The 27,393-nt window shown below is 35.5% G+C and overlaps 1 protein-coding gene across 1 annotated transcript in view; it reads left to right on the forward strand.

The window, feature by feature from the left end:
- ME2 (malic enzyme 2) overlaps positions 1-23,059 on the forward strand; it is a 63,542-nt gene extending 40,483 nt beyond the window's left edge. The window contains exons 11-16 of the mRNA XM_059894480.1: positions 1,056-1,170; positions 3,613-3,755; positions 10,238-10,340; positions 17,552-17,622; positions 18,125-18,223; positions 22,200-23,059. Of these exons, the coding sequence (XP_059750463.1) occupies positions 1,056-1,170; positions 3,613-3,755; positions 10,238-10,340; positions 17,552-17,622; positions 18,125-18,223; positions 22,200-22,367 (699 nt within the window). The 3' untranslated portion in view covers positions 22,368-23,059. The remainder of the gene's footprint in view (positions 1-1,055; positions 1,171-3,612; positions 3,756-10,237; positions 10,341-17,551; positions 17,623-18,124; positions 18,224-22,199) is intronic.
- The last annotated feature ends 4,334 nt before the right edge of the window (positions 23,060-27,393 follow it).

Below are 27,393 nucleotides of genomic sequence, written 5' to 3' on the forward strand. Positions count from 1 at the left end.
GAGAGTTTCCTGTTGAAGCCCTCATGGAAGAGCTGTGGTCTTCCTGGGAGCAGGCATGTGAAACCACTGTTCTGAGAACTTGGATCTGTTGAGGCTGTATTTCACTCGTTCAATTACTTCCCAACCAAGTGATGATGGTGTGCTACTTTTCCCAGCCCCTGCTGGTCCTTACCTGGAGTTATTCTGGAGTTCTGATGGGAAAAGTCACCTTTGCATGGGAGGTCTTCTCTTTTAACAAAATAAGGATTTCTCAGTCTGGTTGGTTTTTGCATTCCACATGTTTTTGTCTGCTTTACATTGTTGAGAAATTCTTCGTTGTTCTAGTGTGTCAGTGGTATATCTCCTGACCTTGTGACACTACTAAGGAGTTAATTTTTATAGTTTTTGACCTGGGATTTGGTGAGGAAAGCATGTTCCTTCATTCAGCTATCCTGAACCAAAATTCCCCTTTCCTCTTGTTTCTGAACTTTTGGTAGTGTAAGTCCATGATGTCTATCTGAAATTCTGAAATCCTAAAAACTCTGAAATCCCTGAGTGTTTCTTGAAATTCATTTGGTAATAAATCTGACAGACCTGAACTTACCTACTAACTTTGGTAGCAAGACCAAAGAGGGTATTTCTAACCTTCACCTTTTGTACTTGGTGTGACTGTTCATAAGTTCTGTTCAGTTGTGGAGTGCCCATTGCAAGGGTATTTGTGATATATTATCATAAGACAGTTCTAAAATATTAAATTCTGAACTTTAAAACACAGCTAGTCCAGATAAGGGACTGTGGGCCTTTGTGCTCTATTGGATTTCGGAGGACTTCACAGAGTAAATGAGTTTCTGAGAGGGATTAGTAAGTTTCTGGTTATAATGGAATTTGATTTGTGTTTTATATTTGGGTTTATGAGCAATATGAAGATAGAATTGGAAGATATGGGTTAAAAAGAAAGGTACATGAAAATGAAAGATATTCTTATTGTAGAAACAATATGTGACTTATAATGATGTCTTTTCAATTAATCCTTAATAAGCAATTACTAAAAAACTGTATCTTATCTAAAAATTCAGGGGCGGAACGCTACAATAGACAGTCATCAGGAACCATTTGCTCACTTAGCCCCAGAGAGCGTACCTGATACTTTTGAAGATGCAGTAAATATACTTAAGCCTTCAGCTATAATTGGTAAGTAAAGTTGTTGTCAAGTCATTCTGTTACTTACCTGTGTAATGCCAGTCATAACTTCCATGCAGGATTACTCAAAATGAAATGACAGATTTTACCTAGCTTTCAGCATATATAATGTTTTCTGTGATAGCTTTTTATAAATTGAAGTATATCTGATGTGCAATATCATATAAGTGACAGGTGTAAATGTAGTGATTCACAATTTTTAAAGGTTATACTCTGTTTATGGTTATTATAAAATATTGGCTATGTTCCCTGTGTTGTATGTGGTGGCTTTTAGGTACAGTGTGCAAAGTTTTGTTAATGGATGTTGCTTGTACTTTTAACTTCTAAAAGCTGTGTGATTGATCATGCTTTGCTTTTAGAGTTGGTATGCCTGGTGGGCTCAAAACCTGAAAAAGACCAAGGTTATTTGACAGACCAAGAAAATCCTATGCAGAGTCAAAGATTTTCATTGGCAACAAAGCTGTAAGCCTTTGGTAGGTTTTAAGAGTCAGGCGTTGCATAGCTGACATCAGACTATGCAACATGGCATTAAGTTCAGAGCAGAAAATGTAAAAGTCTTTAAAAGACGGACTGTTTCATTTCCTATATAGCTGTAAGATTTGAATCTATAATTTTTCTTGTAATTTTGCCAATTTCTTGGAGGAGCCCTGTGGAATGTTAAATAGTAAACTTACTGTTTTAAGTCTCAAACAGTCTTTATGGTTAGGAAAAGGATGTCTGTATTAGCTTCTTCACTGATTAGAACTCGTAATTTTTTAGAGTGAGAAGTAATCTTAAAGATTGCAAGTGTGTCTCTCTCAAAACTCAGTATGGAAACCTAAGAATCTGTCCATTGACTCAGTCCCTGGAGGGTCAAGGAAACAAAAAGAAAAAAATGTTTAATTCTTTTAGAGCTCATGGATTCCTAAGACTATGTCCACACACCTCCACATGGGGGAACACTGAGTAGAAGTTCCTTTTTTACACGAGAAAAACAAGCACAGAGATGTTAAGCAACTTGCCTAAGATTTGTGAATATTTCATATAGCCAGTAGTGACCGAGCAAGCACTAAAACTTTGGTCTCCAGATCAGTATTTTTCTTTACTACATATCAGTTTATAAAATGGAATTTAAAATTTCTTTGACTGTTGAATGTAAGTCTTATTGGATGAAGCGTGTGAGCACTCGGCCGAGGCGTTGCTGGTCATCCCCAGACGCCCACCGTGGGCTAAGTATTCCTCCTTCGTGCTGTGATTTTATGCACTGCATGCTTAGCACCTGTGACAGGTTTTCTGATTTTCTGTTTACTCTGTTGTTTTTCCTCTCAACTATAAGCTGCCTGCATTATACTCAGTTTTATATCCTAATGGCCTAGTACAGTGTCTGAGACATTGTAGGGGCTTACTAAAAGGTCATTAAACTGAACTCTATCAAGAAAGTGGATTGCTTTAGTCAAGAAGATCTTTTATCGCTTCTGAACTCCTATTTATAATCAATACCACAGAGTTTAACAAGTTAACATTTGAGGTGCAAGTTTTTAATTAAAAAAATTTTTTTAATCGTGGTAAAATACGCATAACATAAAATTTGCCCATAACCATTTATAAGTGTACAGTGAGGTAGTGTTAAGTGCATTTACATTGTTGTGCAACCAATCTCCAGAACTCTTCTTACCTTGTAAAACTGAAGCTCTATGTGCACCTGAAACTATCACAACATTGTTAATCAGCTATACTCCAATATAAAATAAAAAGTTAAAGGAAAAAAAAAAAACTGAAGCTCTATGCCTGTTAGACCAGTGGTCCCCAACCTTTTTAGCACTAGGAACTGGTTTCATGGAAGATAATTTTTCCGCGGACCAGGGAGGGGGGATGGTTTTGGGATGATTCAAGCGTATTACGTTTATTCTGCACTTTATTACTATTATATTACATTGTAATATATAATGAAATAATTATACAGCTCACCATAATGCTGACAGGAGGCAAAGCTCAGGTGGTAATGCGAGCAGTGGGGAGCAGCTGTAAATACAGATGAAGCTTCGCTCCCTCCCTCACCCGCCGCTCACCTCCTGATGTGCGGCCCGGTTCCTAACAGGCCACAGACCGGTACCAGTCCGTGGCCCTGGGGTTGGGGGCCCCTGTGTTAGACAACAACTACATGATGGAGGTAGTCTTATACTCTTTTTTTTATTGCCCACAATTTACTGTATCTGGGGTAGACAATAAATATTTAAGTGAAAATTTTTAACATTTTATTGTTTCTCTTTTCAGATTTAAGATTGGAATTATCTCAGCAATGCAAAATCTTATCTTTATAATGGGATAAGCACAGGTCTTATCTTTACCTGTGCTTTTGTTGTGTTAAACCTATTATAGAAATGCTATCGAGGAGAAGACTATGTTTTACCTGTAATGAAGTTCCTTTTTTTTTCCCCCCTTATTTTATTACAGGAGTTGCAGGAGCTGGCCGACTTTTCACTCCTGGTGTAATCAAAGCCATGGCTGATATCAATGAAAGGCCTATAATATTTGCATTAAGTAATCCTACAGCACAAGCTGAGTGCACAGCTGAAGAAGCATATACACTTACAGAGGTATTAATAATAGTATGATTTGGTTATGTCTATTATTTTCCCTCTATTAGCCTATTAGTTATACATTCTTGAATAATTCTTTTTGTGGTTGCTCTAGAGATTACAGCGTGTATCCATGGATCATCAAATTCTGATGTAAATGATTGCTTGTATCAATTCTGGAAAGCAGTTACTTTATATATCCATTTTAACACCCTCAGGCCTTTTGTGCTATTGTTGTGCATTTTAACTCTCTCTATATTTTAAATCCCCAAAGACATTCTTTTTGTTTTAAACAAAAATTATTCATTTAGATTTACCTACATTTTAATATTTTCCATTGCCATTGTGTCCTTCATGCATACCTGTGCTTCTATCTAGGATTATTTCTTCTACCAGAAGAACTTACTTTAAGTGTGGGTCTGATGAATTCTCTCAATAATTTTTTTTGCCTTCATTTTGAAGGATATAGTTTCACTCTGCATAGAAGTCAGAGTTGGTAGATACTTTTTTTCAGAACTTTGAATGTATCATTCTTTTGTTTTCTGACTTCTGTTTTCTTTTTGATAGACCATTTTGTCTTTGGTTTTAAGCAGTTTTTCTACTATGGACTTAGGTATGGTTTTCTTTGTATTTATTCCACCTGAGGACTGTAGAGCTCCTGAATCTGTGGCTTAATGTCTTTTTGGACACATTCTGTCTCTTCTCTTGTAGGACTCCAGTTATGTGAATGTCAAGACTTTTTCACCATATCTAATATGCCTCTTACACTATTTTCTATGTATACCATCCTGTTTGTTCTCTGTGTTTCAATCCTGTGATTTTCTTTGGACTTATCTTCCAGTTTGCATATTCTCTTTTCAGCTGTGCTAAATCTGTTGTTAGGTTCTTAATTTTACTGTATTTTTCACTTGTGGAATTTTATTTCATTCTTTCCAGAATTCATTAATTTAGCATCACAGACTTAAAATCACGTATTATAGAAATAATCAATTTATAAATACTACTTTCGTGCCCTCACATGTCACGAAATAATTGTTTTTACCCTCTTCACATGTATCTTCACCATTGTAGGGCCATTCTTTTGAGTCATGTGACAGCTCTCTGGAACAAATTTTTACTTTCATCTAAATTGTTTAAAATTTAGCTCTTTTGAATTCTTTGACACTGCCACTGGGTTATATCCCAGTTAAAAGTATCCACTTATATACCATTAGGACAGTTCTTTTTCCCCTACTGTTCTGTAGAGATATATTTGTAATCTCCACAATGTAATCACTTTCTGTATAGTTCTTGCAAGTGATCTTTAAGTGACTCTAGGAAGTGATTTTTTTCTTTTAAGTTGGTTACAACGTTGTGTTAGTTTCAGGTATGTAGCAAAGTGATTCGGTTGTATACTTTTTCATTTTTTTGTATTTGTTTCCATTATAGGTTATTACAAGATGTTGAATATAGTTCCCTGTGCTATACAGTAAATCTTTGTTGTTTAGGAAGTGATTTTTAAAGTCTTGTTTACAATGATATATAGGAGTAGTAATTGTTAGGTCATACACTTGAGAAAAATTAATAAATCTTATAAATGTTTTTGTCTCTATTAAAAGTATTTATTATGGAAACTTTCAAGCATACACAAAAGTAGAAAGAACAGTATAATTAACTCCCATGTACTAATACCCTGCTTCAAGAGTGATAACTTATTGCCAATCTTGTTTCTTTTACATCCTACTCACCTTAGATTTTTTTTTTTTAATTAATTAATTTATTTTATTTATGGCTGTGTTGGGTCTTCGTTTCTCTGCAAGGGCTTTCTCTAGTTGTGGCAAGGAGGGGCCACTCTTCATCGCGGTGCACGGGCCTCTCACTATTGCGGCCTCTCTTGTTGCGGAGCACAGGCTCCAGACGCGCAGACTCAGTAATTGTGGCTCACGGGCCCAGTTGCTCTGCGGCATGTGGGATCTTCCCAGACCAGGGCTCGAACCCGTGTCCCCTGCATTGGCAGGCAGATTCTCAACCACTGCGCCACCAGGGAAGCCCTCACCTTAGATTTTGAAGCCAGTCTCAGACATTGTATCATTTTATTATAAATATTATAGTTTATCTCTCAAAAGTTAAGGATTCTTTTAAAAATATAATCACAGTATTATCACACCTCACAATTTAAACAATATTTTTTAAATACTTATTTGATTCTTTTGTATAGCTTTCAGTTCTCTGCTAAAATTTTGTCTTGTCATTTAATTTCTTGAATATATGAATCTTAATTAAGGTTAATGTCTGATAGTAACAAATACCTCACTCTCTGTGAGTCCATTTCTATTATCTGTCTTTCTTCTTGGTTATCCAGTTCTTGTATTTTTGTAAACCTAGTTTTACTTCTGTCTTTCGCTTCCTTATTGAGTGCTAGGTAGTGTGGATGAAGAATAGTAGCAATAATTTGAGGCTTGGAATGAAGTTACGTTCCTCCATAGGAGCTTTGCCTTTCCTTTTGGAGGCTGTTAGTCTGGGGCAGCTCCATATAATTCAGCAGGATGTAGTCCATGGGAGGCCTCATCTATTTCCACAGTTTACGTTTTCTCTTGGGTATGAATCAAAAACCCTGGGGTATTTATCAGCACCCCTCACCCCTAGTCGTCTCTGAAGTATACTTTTTCTCTCTCTGTCATCATGAGACTCCTGATAGCTTCAATGCTCAGGCACTCAGCCACAGATTTTCCTTTTGAAATCACTCACCTGAAGGAGGAAAGCTGCAAATGCTGGGCCCGAATATCTTGCTTTCCTCTTTTTCTGGATCTTGACTGTCTCCACCTCCAAGCTCTCCCTATATTGGTAGCACTCCCACTTCCTTAAAACATATTTTTAATATATTTTATCCAGTTTTTCTCATTGTTACCAGAGGGAGAATTGGTGTGAAACAACCTAGACTATTGCCAAAGTAGAACTCTCAGAACTTTTTTTTTTTTAATTTATTTTATTTATTTATTTATTTTTGGCTGTGTTGGGTTTTCGTTGCTGCGCGCAGGCTTTCTCTAGTTGCAGCGAGCCGGGGCTACTCTTAGTTGTGGTGCGTGGGCTTCTCATTGTCGTGGCTTCTCCTGTTGCAGAGCACAGGCTCTAGGCGCGCAGGCTTCAATAGTTGTGGCACGTGGGCTCAGTAGTTGTGGCTTGCGGGCTCTAGAGGTCAGGCTCAGTAGTTGTGGCACACGGACTTAGTTGCTCCGCGGCATGTCGGATCATCCCAGACCAGGGATTGAACCTGTGTCCCTTGCATTGGCAGGCAGATTCTTAACCACTGCACCACCAGGGAAGCCCCTCTCAGAACCTTCTGAACTTAATATTCATGCTCTTGATATATTTAGCATTGTTTTTTTTTTTTTGTTTGTTTGTTTGTTTGTTTTTATTTATGGCTGTGGTGGGTCTTCGTTTCTGTGCAAGGGCTTCCTCTAGTTGTGGCAAGCGGGGGCCACTCTTCATCACGGTGCGCGGGCCTCTCACTATCGCGGCCTCTCTTGTTGCGGAGCACAGGCTCCAGACGCGCAGGCTCAGTAGTTGTGGCTCACGGGCCTAGTCGCTCCGCGGCATGTGGGATCCTCCCAGGCCAGGGCTCGAACCCGTGTGCCCTGCATTGGCAGGCAGATTCTCAACCACTGCGCCACCAGGGAAGCCCTTTAGCATTGTTTTTTTTCTCATTGTTATAAATTTTATTTTGACACATATATTCTCTCAAAATTCCTTTTGATTCTATATTGCCACTTTGTGTTAGTCAAATTCCCTTGACTAGTGGCTTCCAACAGTTATAATAATTACTGAAACTTCTAATAATTATTGAAATCTCTTCTTTTGAACTCATCCACAAAGTCAGCATACAGATATATTAAAAAACAAAATCAGTCTCTTTAGTATACTGTCTTACTTCTTTACCAAAGAATGGTATTACTATTAGCTTGATTGCTCATCCTCTTCACCTGTCTTTACTACTTAAAACTAATGGTTATTGCCCCCCAAATTAAATCTTAGTCTTACACAAAGACTAGTTGATAAATATATACTCCATGTATTATGGGTCTTGGCATTACCAAAATATAAAAAATTTAAATGTTTTGGGCAGTAGTAGTACATCAGTAGAAGACTGTTCAAACATTTAAGAATTTTATTTTTTGAATAAATTGTTATTGTAATAGATGTACACCGTTTGAATGAATAAAAATTCCTCAAGGAAACCAGTTTGATATACTGGTTGTATCAGTGTATCAGTTCTAAGATGCAAATTTTCTCACAATTTTTATAACTTTGAAATTGTGCTATCTCTTAAAAATGGTAAAAAAGCATTGTGTCATAGTTTAATTTTACATAATTTTTTTCTTAGTGTTACATAAAATAATGGCATAAATGTATGTATTTGTAGTTACTGCTTAAATTTTAAGTGTCCTTTTGTTTTTGGTGGAGGGATGTCTCAGTGCTAGTCTAACACCCTCTGCTGCTTAGGGAGAAAAATACGTTTAAAAAAAAGTGTTTTCATATGTTAATGGCCAGTTGCTCAAAGAACAAAGAATAGGCTAACCTGGACTTCAGAATGAGAATACTGTTATCATTAAGGTCTTACCACATTTAAGCTATAGGTTGATTATGAAAGAAGAAGAATTAAAAAAAAAAAGATGGCCTGTTGTGACCACTTAGAGGGGTGGATCAGGGAGGGGGACGCAAGAGTGGGGGGATATGGGGATATATGTATACATACATATAGCTGATTCACTTTGTTATACAGCAGAAACTAATACAACATTGTAAAGCAATTATACTCCAATAAAGATGTTAAAAAAAAATGGCCTGGAGAAGATGAACTGCTGTTGAATCTTGCCATTCTAGAGAAGATGCCCAAGATCTTTCTAAATCTACACATTTACTGATATCATGAGGACATAACATTTTCCCCATAAAGAGCTATATTGTATAATCCACTTTATAAATCTATTGAAATTAATGGTGGCACAAAAATAATCTATATTATTATATACATTGTGGTAACTCGTATGGCATTAACCATGATCTTCAAAGAAACAAAATTTTTGTCACAAATAAAGCTAGGCTTAGAACAGGTGGAGAATGGTAATAGCTATCTGTAGAAAATTCTATAGCTTTCTGGAGTTGTAGGTCCAAGACACTCACCTGGGCCCACCACTGGCACAGTTGACTTGCTTCTACACATAAACCTGAGATCATTTTGAAATTGAAAGTACGTCTTGTAAAAGTAATAATTACTACACATGGTAGATCTTCAGGTTGTCCAAAGGGTCAAATTCTTGAGCGCTAAATCCACTAATGCCAAGGGTCTACTATATTTCAAAGAATAATCACTCTTGCTATAATACACATCTGTAGATGTAGGGAAAAGACAAAGCATTATCTAAACACTTAAAATAACTCTGTCAAATGTTTAGGTGTCATGTCATTTTGTGCATCCTACTGTGTGGAGATAGTTCAGCTTTCTGTTAATCACCTTTTAACTTCATCTAAGTAGCTGTTTAAACATGACTTCCTTCAGTTATACCTCAAGTATTCCAAGATAAGTTATTCCTGTTTGAAAACTTGTTTTCTTGCCTTTTTTTCTGTGGTCAGGTAGGGGTGCGACGGATGGAATTTGTGGGGGAAAATTATATATAAAGGATTAATAAATTAACCTTCAGGTACTTTTCAATTCCATGGGCACCAAATTCTCTTAGAAATACTGAAGGTGCTAGTAAAATGTATTATATGCTATTATAGAGCACAGTACTAAAATTGATGGATACAACAAATTTGGAGACTTCCTTTTCTTTAACAAGACAACATGCCATGTTTTTCTGGGGTGACTGTGGTTATACCATATGCCTGTTCTATAAACTGCCTATCTGGAGGGCATTGTAGCATAATAGAAAACCATGGGTTTTAGAGTTATAAAAATCTGGATTTAAATTTAACTGCTACAGTTGTGATGTGTGACTTTTTACAAAGTACTTGGAAATATTTAAGCCTTTGCTTTCTGAGATTTTTTAAAAATATATATTAGTGAAATAGAGATGATAATCTCATAAGCCTTCTATGTGGGCTAAATTAACTGAGTTAACACATATAAAGCACCTGGTACAGAGCCAGAAACAGCAGATGTACAGTAAATGGTAGCAGTTTAATTTTTGATGTTTTCCCCTCATTCACAGATGTTTATAGCAGTCTTTATTATTAGGGATGATATTTTTTTGCCGTCTACGTTTTTTAAGTTTTAAAGGAAATAGAAGTGTCAGGTTTTAAAGAATTTATTAATGGACTTTTTCAACTTTGAATGCTTGCTCTGCATAAAACAAACCTTATTCTAATAAGGATTTGAATGAAAGGATTATGTTATATAGTAGATTATGCCTGTTTTGCAAGTAATATATTGGTCTACTACAGGGTTTAATTTTGTTTTAATTCACCTCAATTTTCTAGTCCACATAAAGTAACAAAATTGAGGTTATTTCATTTCTCAACAGGGAAGGTGTTTGTTTGCCAGTGGCAGTCCATTTGAGCCAGTGAAACTCAGTGATGGGCAAGTCTTTACACCAGGTCAAGGAAACAATGTATATATTTTTCCAGGTAAATGCCACCATTATTTATGTTATAGAGTAATCATTAATAATTACATTAAAATTCCTTATGAAATTCTTTAGAATTTAAGATTTAAAAAACAATGGTATTTACAGGATTTTGCTGTGAATGTACAGGAAAACTCAAGGAATTCAGCAAATCCAACTTGCTCTATTTCCCCTGAAAATTTATATATTCATACCGTTCATTAAATTTGTTTTTATTATAGAAATAAAGTAGTACATGGTTCATAAAAATGCAAAAGGAACAGAATGTTAAAAAATTATTTAACCTCTTTATCTCCCCTTTGTACCTCCTTATCATACTTATCAGCTATAACCACTGTGGTTTCCTTTGAGTTTTTCTGATGGTTACCATCCTGACTGGCACACTTATCTCCCTTATCTTGATTCTTCCAACTCTAGACTGTATGTGTAAACTTCCAACTGTGAAATCTAAGTAATAATCCACACGTAATAACTAATACCTCCTAATACCTTGCTTTCTCTCTCTACCTCTCAATTTCTGTTACTACTTTTAGCTTTCCTAGTAGTTACCTTTATCTCTATATAATAAACTTAAAGAGCTTTTGTAAGCAATTTAAGACAGTTTTTATTAGCTTGCCACAGTGAAAAATGAAAAAAAAATCTGGTATTTAGCTTTCTTATCTCTTCTTATTTTCTCTCTCAACTATGGTTGGTGATATTTCTACATTGCAGAGAAATTTTTGAAACTTACATTGTGTTCTGTTGTTTTCCATGTTTTGTCACTGGATTGATTCTGAAATTACATGATTATATGTTATTCATGTCTAAACAAGACTGTGGTTTGATAAATACAGTAGAACCTGCAATTCTAGATCAACAAAATTTTTGACACTCAAAGTCTTTTAAGTGTCAAGTATAATGAATCCTCCTCTAATTTCCTGCCAGCTTCTTCATTTCATCCTGATCCTGCTCCACAGCAAATCATTTCTGTGGTGGTTCTCTCTTGTCCATGTACACTATTCCTCTTTGTCTTGGTCTCATTTTTCTGGAATACATCTTTGAATAAGCTTTTTTATGAAGCATGGATGAAAACTGAGTTTTTATGTATCTGAAAATGTCTTTATTTTGTTCTCTCGCTTGATGGTTTGGTTGGGTAGAGATTTGTAGATTCAAAGTCATTTTTGTCAGACCTTTGGAAACATTTCTCCATTCACTTTCAGTGGCCAGGGTTGCTGATGAGAAATCTAGTGTCAATGAGATTCTCATTCCTTTATACCTACTAGCTTTGTCTCCCTAAAAATGTTTCAGTGTTTCCTTTATCTTTAGATTTCTGAAATATTCGTGGGATGCATCTAGGTTTGGGCTTTATTTCCATTTATCATGCGTGTCTGCAGGTGGGCCAATTCACTATATTTTCTTTTCCAAAGGATTTTTTGTTCTGTTTTTTTCCCCCCCTCATTTCTTTCCTTTCATTATTTCTGTTTTTCCCTTATGGAACTTGTGTCAGACCATGGTCAAATCCCTCTGTTGCCCTGACTTGTAACTTTTATTCATATTTTCGCCTCTTACCTTTTTTGTTCTGTATTATGGGGGATTTCTGTGGTGTTTGTTCATTTATCTGTATCTGTTTTGGTTTCCTTTTTTCTTATTTTTAGCACTTCTAGTGTATGTTTTGTTTCAACAGTCTTTTTTCTTTTTATTATGGAAAATTTCAAACATATACAAAAGTAGAGGGAAGAATGAAATCCCATGTTCCATTCTCCCACTTTTTGGCAGTTATCAATTTGTAACCAGTGTTATTTAATCTATACTCCCACCCACTCTGCCTTCACTGGGTTATTTTAAAGCAAATCAGAGACATCATACAATTTCATTAATAAGTATTTCAGTATGTGTCACTAAAAAAATAATTTTTTAAAAATTAAACATAACCATAATAGTGGTATCACACCAAAGGAAATAAACAATAATTGCTTAATATCATATCATCAACTCAGTAGGTTCAAGTATTATTTTTTACTCTCAATACCTTTTCTTGTCATAGAATAACTTTTTAATAGCCACTTTTTTTAAGCTTGCAGCATCCTTTCAAATCTCTCCTGAGAGTTATTAAGATTCTTTTAAATATTTCTTCCTTTGTGCTGTTTATTTTCCAGAAGTTTCTGGTAATCCTTAGCTTATTCGTTTTAATGAAAGAATTATGTTGAGTAAAATAGTGATTTGGTATGAATTTCCTTTGTACTTGTGTCTTTCTCCTTGTGGGCCTCTCCCTGAATAACTGACAGCAGGCTCTAAGATTTTAGGACAGATTTATAGCACACATAGGCTGGCATCAAGGAAGCACATTATTATAACTGTTGTTAAAATAAAGATTTTGGGCCTGTGCAAAATCTTTTGGGCCTAGTGCACTTTCCTCCTTTTTCTAGTGCACTTTCCTCCTTTTCCCCCCAGCAGAGTGGTTGTGTAGAGTTCCGCTCTGCTTGTCTCTTGAGATCTAGCATCTGTAACAGAAACTCTGCCATCACTGATGATCCCCTTGTAGAACTTGATAATGTTCAAAATCAGTCTGTTCCATCCAACAATATTTCTCTGGCATAAAGACCATGAAAAGAATACTTCTCTGCTGATTTTAACAAAGCCATTTTTAATATTGTATTTGACTAACAGAATTTGGCAGTTGATTACTTTTATATAACATTTCAATGTTCTAACTTTATTAATAACAGTTATTATTAGGACTATAAATATAGACAAAAGAATGACTTGGTAGCAGAGGTTAAAATGGGCTTAAAAACAGGATTGGCCAAAAGAATGATCAAAAAGCAGTTAAAAACTCAAGGCTTTGGAAATGTCTGAATTACCTACTCCAGCAATTATACCTGGATGAACAACACAATTAAAACCTAAAAGGGGGGCTTCCCTGATGGCACAGTGGTTAAGAATCTGCCTGCCAATGCAGGGGACACGGGTTCGAGCCCTGGTCTGGGAAGATCCCACATGCCGCGGAGCAACTAAGCCCGTGAACCACAACTACTGAGCCTACGCTCCCAACAAGAGAGGCTGCGACAGTGAGAGGCCCGCGCACCGCGATGAAGAGTGGCCCCCGCTAGCCGCAACTGGAGAAAGCCCTCGCACAGAAACGAAGACCCAACACAGCCATAAATAAATAAATAAATAAATAAATAAATAAATAAATAAATTTCTATTAAAAAAAAAATTCTACTGCAAAATATACTACAAAATTATTAAAAAAAAAAAAAAAAAAAAAAAAACCTAGAAGGGCCAGAGCCTTCCTAATCAGGAAGAAGTGACTGAGAGGTAAAGCTGTGCTTTTCATGGAGAGGTCGAGAGTTGGAGTCTGGCACCTGTGAAGGATGGGATGCTAGTGAGCCACCTCCCACTTTGGGCTGAAACCTTAAAGGACTGTACCTTGGAGTGTGGGTACAGTTTGCACTTGAGGTGATCTAGAAAACCTCAAGCCTTTGTTTTGGCCTACCAGTGCCCACAAGTGCCTGGCAGAAGCAAGCAGAAGTCTTCTCTGGTACAAGATAACACTATCCTATTCCTCAAGTTACTTTTACAAATAAATTTTCAAATACAACCCTAGTTAAGAAATAAAAGATAATGAAGCACATAAAGAGACAAGCCAACACAAGCCAAAAGTAGCAGATACAACAAAAAGAAAACTCTGGAACTCTAAATATCAGACAAGTGCTATGAAACAAATACGCTTATTATGTTTATGGGATAAAAGCCAAGCTTGAAAAATTCAGCCAAGTAACACGAAATTCTACAATTGAAAAATACAATAAATTAAGAACGCAGTGGATGAGACTTATAACAGATTAGACCAAAGGAAATTAATAAACTGGAAGATAGGCCAGAAGAAACGATCCAGAGACCAAAAAAGGGGGAAAATATAGAAAAACAGATATATACCGTTAATTGATATACATTTAATTGAGGTCCCAGAGGAAGATGAGAGTAAGAATGAAGCAGAGGCAATATTTACAGGCTTCATGGCTGAGAACTGACAGATGACATCACTACACAATATTCAGGGAGCTCAGTGAAATCCACATGGGATAAGTAAAAAGAAATCTACATCCAGTAACATCCTTGTGAGGCTTCAGAAAATAACAACAAAGAGAAGACTGTGAATTCAGCCAGAGCAAAAAGATTTCCTTCAAAGGAATAATTGTTAGGCCAACTGACTTCTCAACAGCAACAAGATGCCAAAAGACAGTGGAGTGACCTGTGTGAGTGGCTTCTACAAAATACTTGTGAAGCTAGAGCTCATTACACAGTGAAAAGCCCCTTCAAGGATTAAAACAAAATGAAGATATTTTCAGAAGAGGAAAAAAAGAGGATTCACCATATGCAGACATGTAAGAAAGGAAAGTAAATTCTAAAGAGTATTCCTTAGGCAAAAGACAAGTAATCCCAGCTAGAAGCTCAGAGATGTAGGAAAGAATGAAGAGCAAAGAAAGTTGTGAATATTTGAGTTAAACAAAAGGAACGTTTTATGTGTAGGGCAAAACAATAATGACATGTGGGATTTTGAAAGATACAGAGACAAAATTAAAAGGCACAATAATAATAGCTTATCAGTTACATAGAGTTAAACTGTTAGGAGGAACTTCCATTGTCTGGCAGGAGGGCAAACTAAAAATTAACATGAAACTTTGATTAGAATGCATGTTATAAATTTTAAGATAACCACTAGAAGACTAGAAGAGCTTCCAAACTATGATAAGAGAATATTAGGGGAGGAAATGAAATTATTTTCTTTTTTAATCCAAAAGGTAAGAAAGAATAGGAAAGGGAATATGGAATAGACAAACATAAGAAGACAATAGATTTTGCCCCAAACATTTAATTAACTACATTAAACGTAGATGGAACAAATACTCAACTTAAAAAAAATTTATCTAGAGGCTAGATTAAAATAATGAAGCTATTAACCACCGTGGTCCTCTTCCCATCCCTGAGTAACTGAGTTACCATACTTCCCCACTCTGGCCAAAGACTGCTGGGATACTCTTTGAATAGTGTGAAAGCCCGAATAGGGTTTGCCATATTCGTGCTCATAGCAAGCAATTTTTTAAGTTCCTAACTGTTACATATGAGAAACACTCAAAGAAAGGGATTTTAAGGAAAATCCCTTATATGAACAGTTTATTTCATAAAAGAAACTAAATAGACAAACAGAAAAAAGCAGTTTAGGAAAAAACAGGTTATGTGGGGAGATGGAATGTTAAAAAAAAAAAACTATCAATATCCTCATGGAGACAAATATTCCAGACACAAGACAGAATTTTATTTTTAAAGAATTAGAAAACAAAAATGAGCTCTGGAAAATGAAAAGTTTGGTAGAAGGATTATAAGAAAAAGTTGAAGAAGTCATCTGGAAATAGAGCAAAGATCAGAGGATGGAAAATAAAGAAAAGAAAATTAGAGGACTAGTCCAGGAGGTACAATATCAGAAAGTAGAAATTTCAGGGAGAGAGAACAGAAAAGTGGAGGGAAGTAAATTTTCAAAGACTTCATGAACATTTCCCCAAATTGCAAGACCCAAATTTCCAGACAGGAAGGGCCCACCTACCAAGTGCCAAATACGGTGGGCAAAAGTAATGCACCTCAAGGCATACATTGTGAAATTACAGAACATTAGGTACAAAAAAAGATCCTACATACTTCCAGAGATGCAACAAAAAGATAATTGTTGAAAAAGGATCTGGAGTCAAATTGGCACCAGACTTCTCACCAACAATGCTGGAAGCTGTGAGGTATTGAAATAATGCCTCACAATTCTGAAGGAAAATTATTTCCAAACTAGAATTTTAAACCCAGACAAACTATCAAATAAAGTGGAAGGTAGTGAAAATGTGTGTGTGTGTGTGTGTTGGGGTGCTGGTGGGGGCTCTTCAAAAATGCAAGATTTCCAGAAATGTATCTCCTATGCACTGTTTTTCAGAAAACTACTGGAGAATATATTCTACCCAAAAAAGGGAGTAACAAAAATACTAGGAAGAAGTGAGATTTAGGAAATGGACTCAACTTAGAAGCAAAGGGAATCCCCATGAAGATGAAGAGAGTTTCCAGGATGATAGCTCCATATCTGGAATGGAGAGCAACCAAGCCAGATTGGAGTTTCAGCAGAAATTTATTCTCGAGGATGAAATTAGAGAAATGTGAAATAGCTGAAATTACTAGATGATTTAGACAACTAAATGAATAAGTGTCTCAGCATGAAATAATTTTAAGTACCGAAAAATCAAAGGAAAAAGCAGGACAATAACCTTAGGGAAAACAAAAAGGCAGAAGAGGAAAAAGTTAGGATATAATGTTAATACACGGCTCAGCTGTGAAGAGCACTTATGAAGTCATAATAACATAAACACTGAACACTGATTCAACCAAAATTATGCTCTAACTATATTGGTAAGAGGGCTGGAAATGTGCAAGAAAGCTAAATACTTATTTCCAACAGGAAGGAGTCAGTGATCTCCAAAACTAAAAGTCAAGCAGAAGAAATAGAAGCAAGCTGTGAGAAAGAGAAATACTAAAATAATCAGCTAAAAGAATTAAAAGTAGTTACTTCTGTAGAGCAAGAAATGGAGGATTAGAGATGGAATTGATTTTTTTTAAGTCAGTATCAACATTTTTTTTTTAATATTTATTTATGTATTTTTGGCTGCGTTGGGTCTTAGTTGCGTCAGGTCTTAGTTGCAGCGCACAGGCTCTTCCTTGTGGCGCATGGCTTTCTCTAGTTGTGTCGCGTGGGCTTAGTAGTTGCGGTGCGCGGGCCTAGTTGCCCCGCAGAATGTGGGATCTTAGTTCCCCAACCAGGGATCAAACCCCCATCCCCTGCATTGGAAGGCGGATTCTTAACCACTGGACCACCAGTGAAGTCCTGGGAATTTATGTTTTTGTAACAACTGTTGATGAATTGTATGCATTTGTAATTTTGATAAATCTGAAAACTAAATTGAGAAAAGCCATTTGATATTTCTAAAATTATTTCTTCTAATAAGTAAGAATTATAGCAATTAAAGATCACTTAATTTTAGCGCTCAGATTTCTGTTTTCTCTTGACTGCTTCATTTTTTGAAGGGGCTGTTTGGGGTAGGGGTGGGTTACCATTAATTTGCTTTAAATCTAGGAATTTATTTGGCTACTTTCATAATTGGAAGTGACCTTACTAAGTAAACTATTTAAAATGTATTCCAGGTGTGGCTTTAGCTGTTATTCTCTGTAACACCCGGCATATTAGTGACCATGTTTTCCTAGAAGCTGCAAAGGTAAATGTTTTAAATATTGTTTGGTTATTTTATAAAGGATGAATTATAAAGCTGAATGGATCTTAAAAACAGAGAGAGAATGGGTTAAATCTGCCTTAGGAGTGGAAAGGAAGTTACTCATCCGTTGCTTTTTTGATTTACCTTCTACTTTTGCATAAAATTAATTTATCATTTTTCCAGTGTTTGATTGTAAGCTATGAATCTTTTCATATATACTGTACCTGTATTATACATATCTGAAAGTAACATAATTGTGACAGCATAGATAAAATGTCTTTAAATCTGATTTTTTAAAAAAGTCTTTAAATCCGGTTATTTCTTTACTGTTTAGTGGTAAACGGTTTTAATTTCTGCAGTGGTTTAAGTGTATTCCTGCTAGAAATAAGGAAAACATGTTACCTGTATTATTCTCTGCTCCCCCAACCCTTTCCCCATTTTATTAGTCCTTATTATTCTGTTATTTAAGCAAACAAAAGTGAAATTCTTTTTTTTTTCTCTTCAGGCTCTGACAAGTCAATTGACGGATAAAGAGCTAGCTCAGGGGAGACTTTACCCACCACTTGCTAATATCCAGGAAGTTTCTATTAACATTGCTATTAAAGTAAGTAATAATTTATACCTCTTCACATAAATTTTAATTGTGTTTTCTTCATGCAAGTAACACAAGTTCATTAGAGAAAAATCAGAAACATTTAGAGGGTACAAAGAAGAAATTTTAGGTTGCTCATATTCTTACTACAGAATATAACTTGCATTTGTTGCCTTCTATTGTTTTTTCTTCCCAAACACATAATAAAAATGCACACACATGCAGTCACCTGTGCCTGTTTTTAAAATTGGTTTCTCACTGCAGTTTTTTCCACTTAATATATTGTAAGCCTTTCCCCGGGTAAATCAATAATAATTCTCATGATCACTAATGCTTCATGGAATTCTCTTTGTTGTTATTATCATAGTTTGCTTAACCATTTCTCTATTTTGGGGGACATTTAAGCATCTTTCGTTTTGTTAGAAATAATATTGTAGTGAACATCCTTAGATAAGTCTTTATGTGCATTTGTGATCTTTTTTTCTTAAGATAAATTTCTAATCCTAGGAACAAAAGGATTAACATGCTAAGGCCTCTGATACACATTGCCGAATGATTCTTGAGAAAAAAGTATTGATTTACATTGCCCCTGTTAGATATGATGTATCTGTTTTCCCATACCTCTGCCAATATTATTTTTTTAAATTTTACATATCATTTTTATTTAAAACACTTATTAAACTGAAGAATTTTTTTTGTTTTTATTGAACAATAGTACTCCTTCCATATTTGTCTTCTACTTTCTAACACTGTGCTCTTAAAATATTAAGGGTAATGTTCCTTCTGTTTTGTGTGGCGCAGGTATTTTCCCACTTGTCATTTATTTTAACTTGTTTGACATGCCATTTTCACAAGGTTTTTTAATGGAATGATCTATTTTATAGATTGTTTCCTCACCTCCTATGAATGTTAGTGCTTTCTCCCACTCCAAAATCATAAATATCTACCTGCATTTTCTAATAACTTAAAACTTTTAATCCCTCTGAGATTTTAGTGTGTGATGTGAGACAGAGAAACATTTTTTTCTGAATAGTTAACCAGTTGCCCCAGCACCAACTGATTGGGAATGTTCCTTTTGTTAACATAAAAACCTTGATTTCTTTACTAAGAGTCTGTTCCTGACCATATTTGCCTATTATTAGGCACTGTTTTAATTTAATAATGTGTACTATTTGATATTACACGTTATACATGCTAGAACCATCGTTATGGTTTTTCAGTATTTTCTTGTCTGTTCTGAACTGTTTATTCTTTTGGATGAATTTTTGTATCAGTTTTTTGAATTTAAGAAAACCCTGCAAACTGTGTATGAAACTATGTCATATTTATAAATTAAGTTGGTGAAATTGAGTCTTTCTGTATTGAGTCTTCCTTATTCAATTTCTCTCTCCACTTATTAAGGTTTTTTCCTTCTTTTTTAAGTTTTTCAGTATAATTTTGTTGTTTTCTTCATCTAAATGTGGCATGTCTCCTGTTATTTTCCTAGATATTCAGAAATTTTGTTATCCTTTAAAATAACGTTTTTTCTTTCCATGTATATGTCCTCACTGGTCATTTCTAGTATATAGGGAAGGTATTAATATTTATGAATTTATTTGATAACAGGTTTCTTTGTTGAACAATCCTAATTCTTTTCATAGTTTCTCTGTTAATTCTTTTGGAATTGTTGAGTTGTGAATCATCTGCAAATAAGTTTTTTTTTTTTTTATGTATAGTTCATTTTTCCCTATCTTACTGAACTAGTTGCTACTTAAAATCAGTTTTAAACAATTGGGTTGATAAGGGCATCCTTATATTTTAATAAGGATTGAAATAAGTATTTTTTAAATATTTTTGAAGAAGTAGGCTTCTATTTGTACTATTTACTAAGATTTTCTTAAATATCAGAATTAGATGTGGAATTTATCAACCACACTTTCAACTTGTATACTGATGATCATAAGATTTTACCCCTTTGGCTAATACTGTTATTGTTACATTATATTAATACTCGTAAACTAAGCAAAGATTGGGAATTGGTAAAGGATGATATGTTTAGGAAATAACCAATTCAGTTGATCGTGGAGTCTAAGGTATAGATAGGAAAAAGGCATTAGATAAGATTTGAAGTTATTTTAAGACCAGCTTGTACAGATACACAAATGCCAGACTAAGGAACCAGAATACCTTACTATTGTAAAACAACTGAAGAATTTAGAGCCCAGAATTAGGATGAATAGAGTTCAACTTGAGAATTACAGGATATTACATGTGGGACAGATTTTGGGAGATATCAGTTGATTAGATTACTGGTGTGTCTGCATGAAAGGTAGTACATGGGGAAATAGAAGGAGATCTGTGCTGGGGTTGGTATAGGAGCAGAGTCCCCAGGATCGTCTCTCTCTTCCCCCTCCTTCTCCGGTGTCCTAAGGCTTTCCTTTTTAGGAGCCAAGGGATCAGGTGAGCAGACAGTGCTGTGTACCTGTCCCCCAGCACTACCCACAGCCAGTGAGCAGCCCCATATAGTCACCGGTCACCTCCTGCATGCCTACTTGATCAAGGAGGACTCCCTCCGATCTCAGGCCTTGCCCCCAGTCATCTCTGTGGGTACAAATATGTTTCCTACAATAGCCTAGACAATACAGTTGACCCTTGAACAATGCGGAAGTTAATGGCCGATCCTCTGCGCAGTCGAAAATCTACATAGAGCTTTACTGTTGGCCCTCAGTTTTCCAAGGTTCCACATCCACATATTCAACCAACTGGGGATCACGTAGTACATATTTAGTGAAAGAAATTCACATATAAGTGGACCTGCACAGTTCAAACCTGTGTTGTTCAAGGGAATTCTGTCTCAAAATATAGTGAGGTTGAACTCCTAAGACCAAGGACTATCTTTAATAACCATCATTTTTCTTTAAATTTTTCTTTTAGAAAACTGAAATAAACTCTAATAGTAGTCACCATTTGGAATGGGAATTAGAGGAGAAAGACATAATTGTTTGATTTTTTTTTTTTTTTTACCACGTATCACTGCATTGTTTTAATGTTAAAATTAAACCATAACTTGAGAACTTAACTAGATGACAGGCACCGTGCTACCCTGTGAGGAAGCTCTTCATACTACCCCATCTTACATCAAAACAGCGAGTCAGAGGCTTTATCTTCACCACCAGTCATTGTGTGTGGCTTGCCACAAAGATCAGAAATTCATTCAAGCCAGTTTAGGTGGGAAGTAACCTAGCTTAACTGTTTACGGTCTGGGACCTAGAATCAGAATGCTTTGGGTTTGAAACATCAGTTCTCACTTTAAATAGCTTGGGCAAGTTACTTAAACTCCTCAAACTTTGGTGTTCTCATGTATAAAGTGAGAAGAATAATAGTACTTGTCTCCTAGGGTTCTTGGGAGGATTAAATGAGATACCCACGTAAAGCACATAGAACATGCCTGGCACTCAGTGATGGTGGTGGTGAGTTGCCATGTATAGGTTCTAGCCCTAACTTTACTTGACCTTATAGTTCTAGTGTCCAACACCCGATTTATAACAATTTCTATGTCTTTTAATTCAAATTCTAGAGGAAAAACATCTGGCTCACTTTGGGTTAGATTTTCACCCTAGTCCAGTCAGCTCTGACTAGGAAGTAGAGTCTCCTACACACGGTCTCAGCAGGGCGGTGGGGAGGGACACAGGTGGGGCAGGCTACCAAGTAGGTCTGCTGGACCAACACACGGTAGAGCTTAAAATTATTGAAGTATTAAGGAAATGCTGATAATAATTTGGAGGGGGGGACTTTAAAGTCACTTTAAAACATATTGAACTTATGGTGAGACTGCAAATGTTATCTTTTAATAGTTTGTGAATGTCTTGAAGTAAGTCAAAGTAATGTTATTTTTTATTATGAAAAAAACGCCATTCTTCCAAATTCATTACTTTGTGTTTTAATAATACTTTTTCTCTTAAATGGGTTAATACTCAGAGTCTACACAGTAATCTTTTGTATTTTTCAGGTTACAGAATATCTGTATGCTAATAAAATGGCTTTCCGATACCCGGAACCTGAGGACAAGGCCAGATACATTCGAGAAAGAATATGGCGAAGTGAATACGATTCCCTGCTGCCGGATGTGTACGATTGGCCAGAGCCTGCGTCATGCCCTCCGCCAACAACGGAATAGAAGCACACCACTGGTGAACACTTTCCATGCTTCAGGGACTCCTTTCTTCAGACAAAAAGAGAGGACGTTCTCAAACGTATGGTTTTTTCTGTGTTTTATTCTCCCCCACCACTTTGCTTATTTTTTCCCATGAATCTCCACTTCTGTACAGGGTGGACCTGTTGACTACATTGTTAATGCCCACCTGCACCCTGAAATGAGATGACCATAATGCTTTCATTCTGATTTGTAGCTCATACCACATCAGAGATATTAAAAATGTACTTGTGAATGTCTTCACTTGTGCTCCTGTTCACTCTTGCCAAAGTATTTGCTATTTACTATTATAGCTAATCATCTTCTCTCACCCAGTTCTTTTAGGGCTACTAAAATAGAAATTTACTTCTGTGGGTATGAGTACAGAATTTTGGGAAGAAGCCAAATTTAACCAAATTCTAAGGACAAATTGTCAGTATCTAAAAATGTCCTTTTATTTCTGCTTCATTTTACCTTCATGCTCTGAAATTCCTTTTCAGTAGATAGATCTGGAAAAATCTACTCTATTATGTATTTTCTGGGACTAAACTGAGGCTTAACTATAACGTGGGAGAAATGGGAAGTACTGCTGCCTTTAGACAAATAAACTAGTCATTGTTTTCAACAGTGTATAAAAATCTCAGTGTAACTTTTAAAAATAAATATCTTAAATTTAATTGCTTCAATTTTGCTATTTTATTGCCCAACGAGAAATTTAGGTTTGCTTATTATGAAAAACACATATTTTCATTTTCTTCTAGATGATTCTAAAGAAGGGGGTCTAGGATACCTGATGCATGAATTATGGTTTTTGACAGCTTGTGACCTAACCGATTAGCCATATGCTTCACATCTGAATGAGTCATATTTAGACTCATCTGTGAGTCTATACCCTTATTCCAGTAGTGATGCTCTTTATTACTTGAGATAATTTTGGAATGTTCATATGATACATTCCTTTATCATTAGTAGTGACAACTCTTTCTCCATTGAAGATGGATTTAATTGTTTGAAACCACCAAAATTAATTTAGAGCTAAGTGGGAATGAATAAAGTAGGTGTTCAGACCAGTAAATGTCATTTTTAATCCCAGTAAAATGGGTAATAACTGGCTAGTGAGACCAGTTTTCTTATGTGGCTTACACATTGGAGAGTTCCTAAAGAACAATCCCAAACATTTTGAGAAGTAGTATTGCAATATATGAGCCTAACATAGTTTGCTTTGGGGGAACAAACAAAACTTAAATGCCCATTCTAGAATATTAACTACAAAAAATTATTCATAGCTACATATCAGTGTGCACATTATTTGATATTTCCCTCCACAGTCCTTGATATGTTAGATGTGATATTCTGTAGGGAGATAAAAAGGCTTCATTTTTATGTTCCTGTCTCCTTTTACCTATAGGTAGAGATTGATTCACAATAATTTTGAATATAATTCAGTGTTTTTAAGAATGCTTGAAATAGCATTGCCATTTGGAGTATGGGAAAATGCAGTTGGTTAAATCCACTTAACAGATGAGTAAAGTCAGAGGTATGTTATATCATCAGTCTGTTTTGTAAAAAAAAGCAATCAGGTCACAATTTGTTTTTTTCAATTAAGGATGAAAGGTTTATGTTTTTCATATTACCTTTGTCAAAACAAAGTCATCCACAAAAATATTTTCTGTGAAATCTTGATTTTAGTTTAACATTACAAGTAAAATAATTACAGACCTGTTTTTCACCTAATGCTTATTGAAGACAGGAAAATGTAGAATTAAAGTAATTTTACTAAGATGTTTGCTTATTAAATATGCCTAATACAGTATACATGGAAATTAAAAATGTTTTAAGGAAAAAACAAGGCCAAATGGCATATAGCCTGCTTACTTAAATAAGAAAGAAATCATATTTATACTTTAGAAGCTACTTATTATGTGTTATTTACAAACCAGTATTTTAAGAAGTAACAATTTTTTAGATATCAATTAAAATGTTTTCGTATATAAGCTAAGAATACAGGCAGCAACGAACTGTCAGCGTGGTGGGAAGGGAGGTGGCATAATGGCAGCAAATTGGAAAAGAAATGGACCTTCTCTGGAAACTTACCTAGCGAAAAGGTAATTAATTTGAAAAATAGCAATGGACAGTCATTTTTATTCTTTTGAAAAAAGAAGACATCCTGTAGATTAGTCTGTCAAATTATTTAGTGGGAAAAGTGAGAATACATATTTTTCTAATCTGAGACCACCACCTGTACTGTGAAATAAATTGGATAACTAATGAGGGTAAGGTTTATTGACTATAAGGGGAAAAGTGTTAAAGATTTTGGTTAAAACTTTCTTAAGGGATGGATTCTTAACCAGGAAGTTGCCACCAAGTCACTGTGAAGCTTTAAAATGCAGATGCCTCCACCCCCTCCTTTAAGGCCCCCTGGACCACCTGGAGCAGGGCTGTGGCAGGTGTAGTTTCAGTAGGTCCCCAGGTGATTCTGATGCACACACTTCCCCTCCCCTCCCAATCACTGTCTTAAAGTGGATGTCCAAATCATGTGGAGAGCTAACTAATTCCTCCTGCTGATGCGGTGGGTCTGGGGTGGGGCCTGAGATTCTGCATTTCTGACAAGCTCCCAGGTGATGTCCGTGCTGCTGGTATAGAGAACACACTGAGTGGCACTGCTCCAGAGTACTGAGTGTGGTGTGCGTTTAAGTTTAGTGCTCAGATAGTATATACTTTCTATGAAAAAGAAAACTGAAATTCTGTTCTTTCATCTATTTTTTGTTATGTATAACTTACATAGGATGTTCATAAGAACAAAAATACAGAACTTTTAAACAGCTTATTCTGAAAATATGTAAATAGAACATTGTTCAATTCTAAATTAGATTTTAAATATACTTGTTAAGGAAACCCTAGCAACTAGTTTTCATTTATAAAAGATTATCAAGTGGATATTTGTTCTCTATTATTATTTGTCTTATGATATGACTTACCCTATCCTTTGTCTTTTCTTTCTCTAAATTATCAGCCTCTGGAGAAATGAGATTCTACATTCTCCTTTGGTAAGGAGTTGCTAATGAATTAAGACCAAAGCATAATAATTATCAAGGGGTATGGGGCATTATTTACTCTCAGATAACTGAGAAAGCCCAAAGGGGAGAGTAGAGGAGTGGGAGAAGTCTTGCCTTAGAAAAAATACTCCATCCAAATGCTCCTGTTGCTTTTCCCAAGCCCATTCAGTATTCCTCAAAAATAACCTCTTCAAACTTTGAACAGCTCCAAGGTTGAATTCACCAAAATGGGATCAGCTCTGTCGCGTGTACATACTTGAGAACATTAATATAAAGCTCAAAGCTCTCTACTGGGATTCCATTTAAAGGGACTGTCCTAAAGAATGAAGTAACACCAATATTGTATTTCCTCTCCACAGGTGCAGGTACATTGCTGACTTTATAGAAAATGGCAGAGAGATTCATTATCTACTTGGGCTCTCAACTGATATATGATTTGTACTTTCATGTACATCTAGATGTTAAAATGAAATAAATCCTCCACAGACAAGCTAAATAAAGTAACATACTTAATATTTAAAATATTCAAGACAATTTTACTACAGAAAACTTAACCTCTCATCTGAAGTCAAGATGTTTTAATATAAGTGGACAGAAAGCTCAATGCTTTGTTCCAAATTGTATAAATTAATCTGGGCCTGATTAGGACAGGACTCTTATTGCATAATTCCCTTAATCCTTGCCAGCAGTTTCTCAAATAAACCAGTGATTAGATTTTAAAACAATAATTATTTTCGTTACTTGGATATGGAAAATAGTGCCTCTCAAAGAGAAAAAGTCAGGGTCTGGAAATGTGTACATAGTTCAGTGACGTAAAACACACAAATTACGTCAAATGACTGGGATGCTTTGTATATTTCTGTAACAGCTTTTTGCCAGTAAACTGACTCTTTGATATGGCTATTTAATCAATCTTGGTTTTCCCAAATAAAAACTTATTTTCCACTTTGCTCTTTGGGAAATTACCCCTACATTCAGCACACTTTTAAAAGTTTTAAGACGAAGGGGAAATTTATGGGTATATACTCCCCAATTTTCAGTATGTCCTTTTATGTTCCAGGAAAACTGTTCCCCTTTATTTTCCTAATTTTAAGTGTACGTCCTAGCAAATCATTGATTCCTACATAGTCACTGAATTATCACCAACACGTTAGGTATGTTCAGTTAGCAAATGCTGATAAACTAAATTTTATGGATAGCACCTACTCTGCCGGGCACTGTTCTAAGCATCTCACATGCATCAGCGTATTTAATCCTCACAGCCACCTTCTGTCACTGTGCCTCTTTTACGGAGAAGGACACAGATGCTCAGATAGGTTAAAAGATTTGCCCAAGTTCTCTGCTGGTGAGAGGCAGAGCTGTGTGTCACCTCAGCCCTTCTCAGGGAAGAAGGGCCTCTGTGACCGGCGATTTTATCTGGATCTTAAATACCTTATCTTCAAGAATTGTTATTTCAGATGAAAATTGTTCACCTATTATGATATTAGTCTTAGGTCCTTTTTAACGTGTTTTACCAGTTCCTGTGATTTTTACTTTTTCCCATTTATAATTCAAATACAACATAAACCTATTTAATTTGTTAGTCTTAAGCATTTTAAGTACTGGATGTAAACAAAAGATTTGGTTTTGAATTTGATAAATTACACCAAAAATTCCAGCTCACTAACATCTTTAGATTTGCTAATCTTCACAAAACCACCAACTGCTATCACTCTGTGCAAATCAGTTTCAATAGTGCTTATACACTTTGTATCTTGACATCTGCCAATGTCGATATGAATTGGAATTGTAAGATATATTTTTAATTATGTCTATTGTATTACATCCATATCTATAACTTCTTCCACTAAAAGGTCATAACAGAAAGTAGTAATATAAAAATGTATGTGTGGAATAAGGAATTTCTGAGATCTATTTTAGCTAAATATTTGACAAAGTAAAATTTCTGCCTAATG

This window comes from Balaenoptera ricei, chromosome 14 (genome assembly GCF_028023285.1).
Source record: "Balaenoptera ricei isolate mBalRic1 chromosome 14, mBalRic1.hap2, whole genome shotgun sequence".
NCBI lineage: Eukaryota > Metazoa > Chordata > Mammalia > Artiodactyla > Balaenopteridae > Balaenoptera > Balaenoptera ricei.